Source organism: Fulmarus glacialis, unplaced genomic scaffold (assembly GCF_000690835.1).
Source record: "Fulmarus glacialis isolate BGI_N327 unplaced genomic scaffold, ASM69083v1 scaffold5938, whole genome shotgun sequence".
Lineage (NCBI taxonomy): Eukaryota > Metazoa > Chordata > Aves > Procellariiformes > Procellariidae > Fulmarus > Fulmarus glacialis.
The window spans coordinates 31,727-34,834 of record NW_009230098.1 but is presented as its reverse complement, the minus strand read 5'-3'; the positions used below and the strand labels follow the sequence as shown (position 1 = coordinate 34,834).

General features: G+C 40.5%; 1 protein-coding gene across 1 annotated transcript in view; it reads right to left on the bottom strand.

Annotated features, from left to right (window-relative positions):
• Positions 1-2,256: 2,256 nt before the first annotated feature.
• Positions 2,257-3,108, bottom strand: part of LOC104081369 (disks large homolog 2-like) — a gene marked incomplete at its 5' end in the record, with an annotated part of 22,110 nt that continues 21,258 nt past the window's right edge. The window contains one exon of the mRNA XM_009584093.1: positions 2,257-2,363. Coding sequence (XP_009582388.1) covers positions 2,257-2,363 — 107 coding nt within the window. The remainder of the gene's footprint in view (positions 2,364-3,108) is intronic.

Here is a 3,108-nt window from a genome sequence, read left to right as displayed (position 1 = left end):
TCCAAAATCGTAGCTTTCATTCATTTAGATTTTGTAAAAAAAATGTTTCTAGCCCTTCTGATTACAAAGCTCTTTTGGAGACGTAACTGAAACCCTTGTTTATAAATCTGCGCTGGCCAGGCAAGAACAATAGTAGTAAAAGAAGTGTGAACTTCTCAAAGTTACCATAGTAGGGCAGTAAGTGAGGCCATCTCAGGGCCGCTAAAATGCCCATATTTTTAACCCCGTCACCGCTGGTGGCTATAATACAAACATCCAGCTAGTCACGCTCTCCGCGGAGGTGGGCTGGATATACCTGTCAGCTTGACAGGGTGTAGAAATAGACAAGTAACTGAGGAGTCTATTTAGCATTTGCCCTTAAAACGTCCTTAAACATTAGGGTTGCTGTAGCCACCAGCTAGTAAGTATTGGACTCCTGCGGTGCAGCAGGCAGGAGAGCGTGGGTTTTATGGAAAACTTGGTCCAGCAGCAGCAAAGGCAATTCAGTTTACTATCATGGTATCTCTTGCAGTTGTCCCCTTGCGTGTCAGAGTGAAGAATGGCATCAGTATACAAAGGAAGGGCAATGTGAAATGAGAAAAAAATACCTCCCTCTCCCCTTCCATGCACCTCAAACTGCAATTCCACAGACTTTCCCCAAATCCCTCACAAATGTCCATTGCCTCAGTTTTTGCTTTAAGACCCTTGTTGACTGTGAAATGAATGAAGGTACAAGTTAGTTGGTGACCTGCCTGCCTACAAAAAGAGGAAAGATCAAATGCTTTTGGTATTCCCTTTAAAGAAACAGGAAGAATCATAAAACATTTGGGGGTGAAGTGTGACCTCCTCCAAGAGAAAAATTATTAACTTCATTCAAGCACTGACATTTTGCTTCTGAAAAATCATCCATTTCAATTTAAAGAGACATTATCCTTTTGTGTTCAGAAAAGGTCCTACAGGGCAGTCAGTTCAAGAGATCTTTCCACAGGAGTTCATCATGATTAAATAGAGGCAAGGGAGAGGATTAAATTGAGAGAAAAACAAGCTGACAACTACAGTTTAAGGAATTATCTTGCTTGTCATTAATAATAGAGAATCTGTTACGGAAAAGGGATAATGCAACTTGATGGTCCTCTTTACATTTTACAGTCGCACAAGGGTGTAAATATTTAATCTTTCAATTAATTAATCTTTACAAAATATCTCACAAAAACATTTTTACCTATAGAAATTAGTTTCTATACATCAATATATTTTTATTTTTATAAATTATTTCATCTTTAAGTGCCTTCTATCAATATAAATGATAAAATAGACAATCAAAAATTTTAAAGCTTTTCCCAGTTGTATCCCTCCTTGTCAACATAGGTGCTGTGAATCCTCATACATGTGTGTGTCCGCATGGGAATGTGTTTGTGTGCACGTGTGTGTGATGTGAAATGCTTCCATCCTCTCCCACCCCCAAACTCCATTAAAATAAACTATATTGTTATTAGTTCCTGATGCAATAGTGTTTCCAAAGGGGAAAAAAGAAATGCTTGACTTGGTTTCAGAAATCAAAAGATGTGCATAGTTACCAAAGTCGAGGTGTACCAACTACAAATGTGCAATGACAAGCTTAGAATAGGATCCACCTCCCAGTCAAGTCAAAGAGCATCCTGCCAATGACTTCAGTAGGAAGTGGACCAAGTACTCTGAGCTTGATTTTGCAAGGTGCATGTGGCCCTGATCTAGCAAAACGTTTAAGCCTGTGCTTAGCTTTGAGCACATGAATAGTCCTACTGGAATTGATGGGACTGAACGGCATAGGGAAGGATCACAAGTGACTCCAAGTCAACGGGCTACTCGTGTAGGAATTGGGGTCAAGTGCTGAGCGCCTTGCAGGATCAAGCCCTATATGAGGTTCAAGAGCTGGGAACTTCTCTTTAAAGCAATCAACACACTGAGCTCAGCCATTGAAATCGATCAAAATGTCCGCATGGGCACAGGAGGTGGCTAGCTCCCCTTGACAGAGGGTCTCCATGTCAAAAGTTTATACCTACAACTGGTGCTCTGAGCACACAACAGATTTGCTTTATATGGTAGAAGTCTTTTTGATCCTACCCTTTGACCCATCAGTGTCCTTCATGGCTTCAAACACTTTGTGTTGTACATTCATCAAAATTCACATTGACTGCAAAGAACATAAATGCAACAAAAACAGGAAAGCCTCCAAATAGTATATTATAGTTTTCTTCTAAATATTCTCCCGTCGTAATCAGAGGTGCAGTGGCTAATTTATAATTTTTCCTTTGAAGGAATCCAGATGAAAGGCCCAGATTGTTCTTCAATTACAAGTTTGCATTGATTATATATATCTTCTAAGCTATCTCCTTGGACAATAGCTGCAGTAAGAAAACATATCAATATTTCTTTTAATTGTTATATTCTACAGCATCCAAAGTCAGATATTGGTGAAATGAGAAGGAATACTAGCACACTGTGATGTTGTTGATTATGGAAAAGTCATACCCCTGCAGACAGCAACTAAGTTCAAACCAATGGCACCTTCCCATGACAGAGATCCCACTGCTTGTAGTGAGATGACTGAGCTAGGTTAGTTTAGAGAATAGCAGCTCTATCCCATGGGAAGACAGCATGGTAGGTTCCCACTGTTGCAAGTCTAGCTTTGCATTTCATTTGATTTAGAAGCTACTTCAGCAGTGAGTAGCAGCAGATTTACAGCCTATTCTTTTCTTGACCTTATTAAAGGACTAGGTCATCGAGTTTTGGACTCGATGATCTCAGAGGTCTTTTCCAACCTTAATGATTCTATAATAAACTTACTCTTGGCTGCAAAAGTTAACTAGATCACGCCCAAAGTGACAGATGATAAAGCAACTCTAACACAAAGCACAGTGTCTCTACTCTTAAATTCCTTGCCCCCCCCAGCAGAAATCTGGAACTGCAATTCAGATTATGTGCACTGTCATATGTGGAGGGACAACTGGGGGCTTCTGAGTGTTATCCACAAATACTAGTCCCCGGAGTGGGGAGCTGCCTAAACCCGTCTGAAGGAAACGCTGGGGCCCAGAGTAGGTCTTAAATCTTGCTCTTTTCCAGGTCAGGAAGAAGATGCCTTTCTCTTTC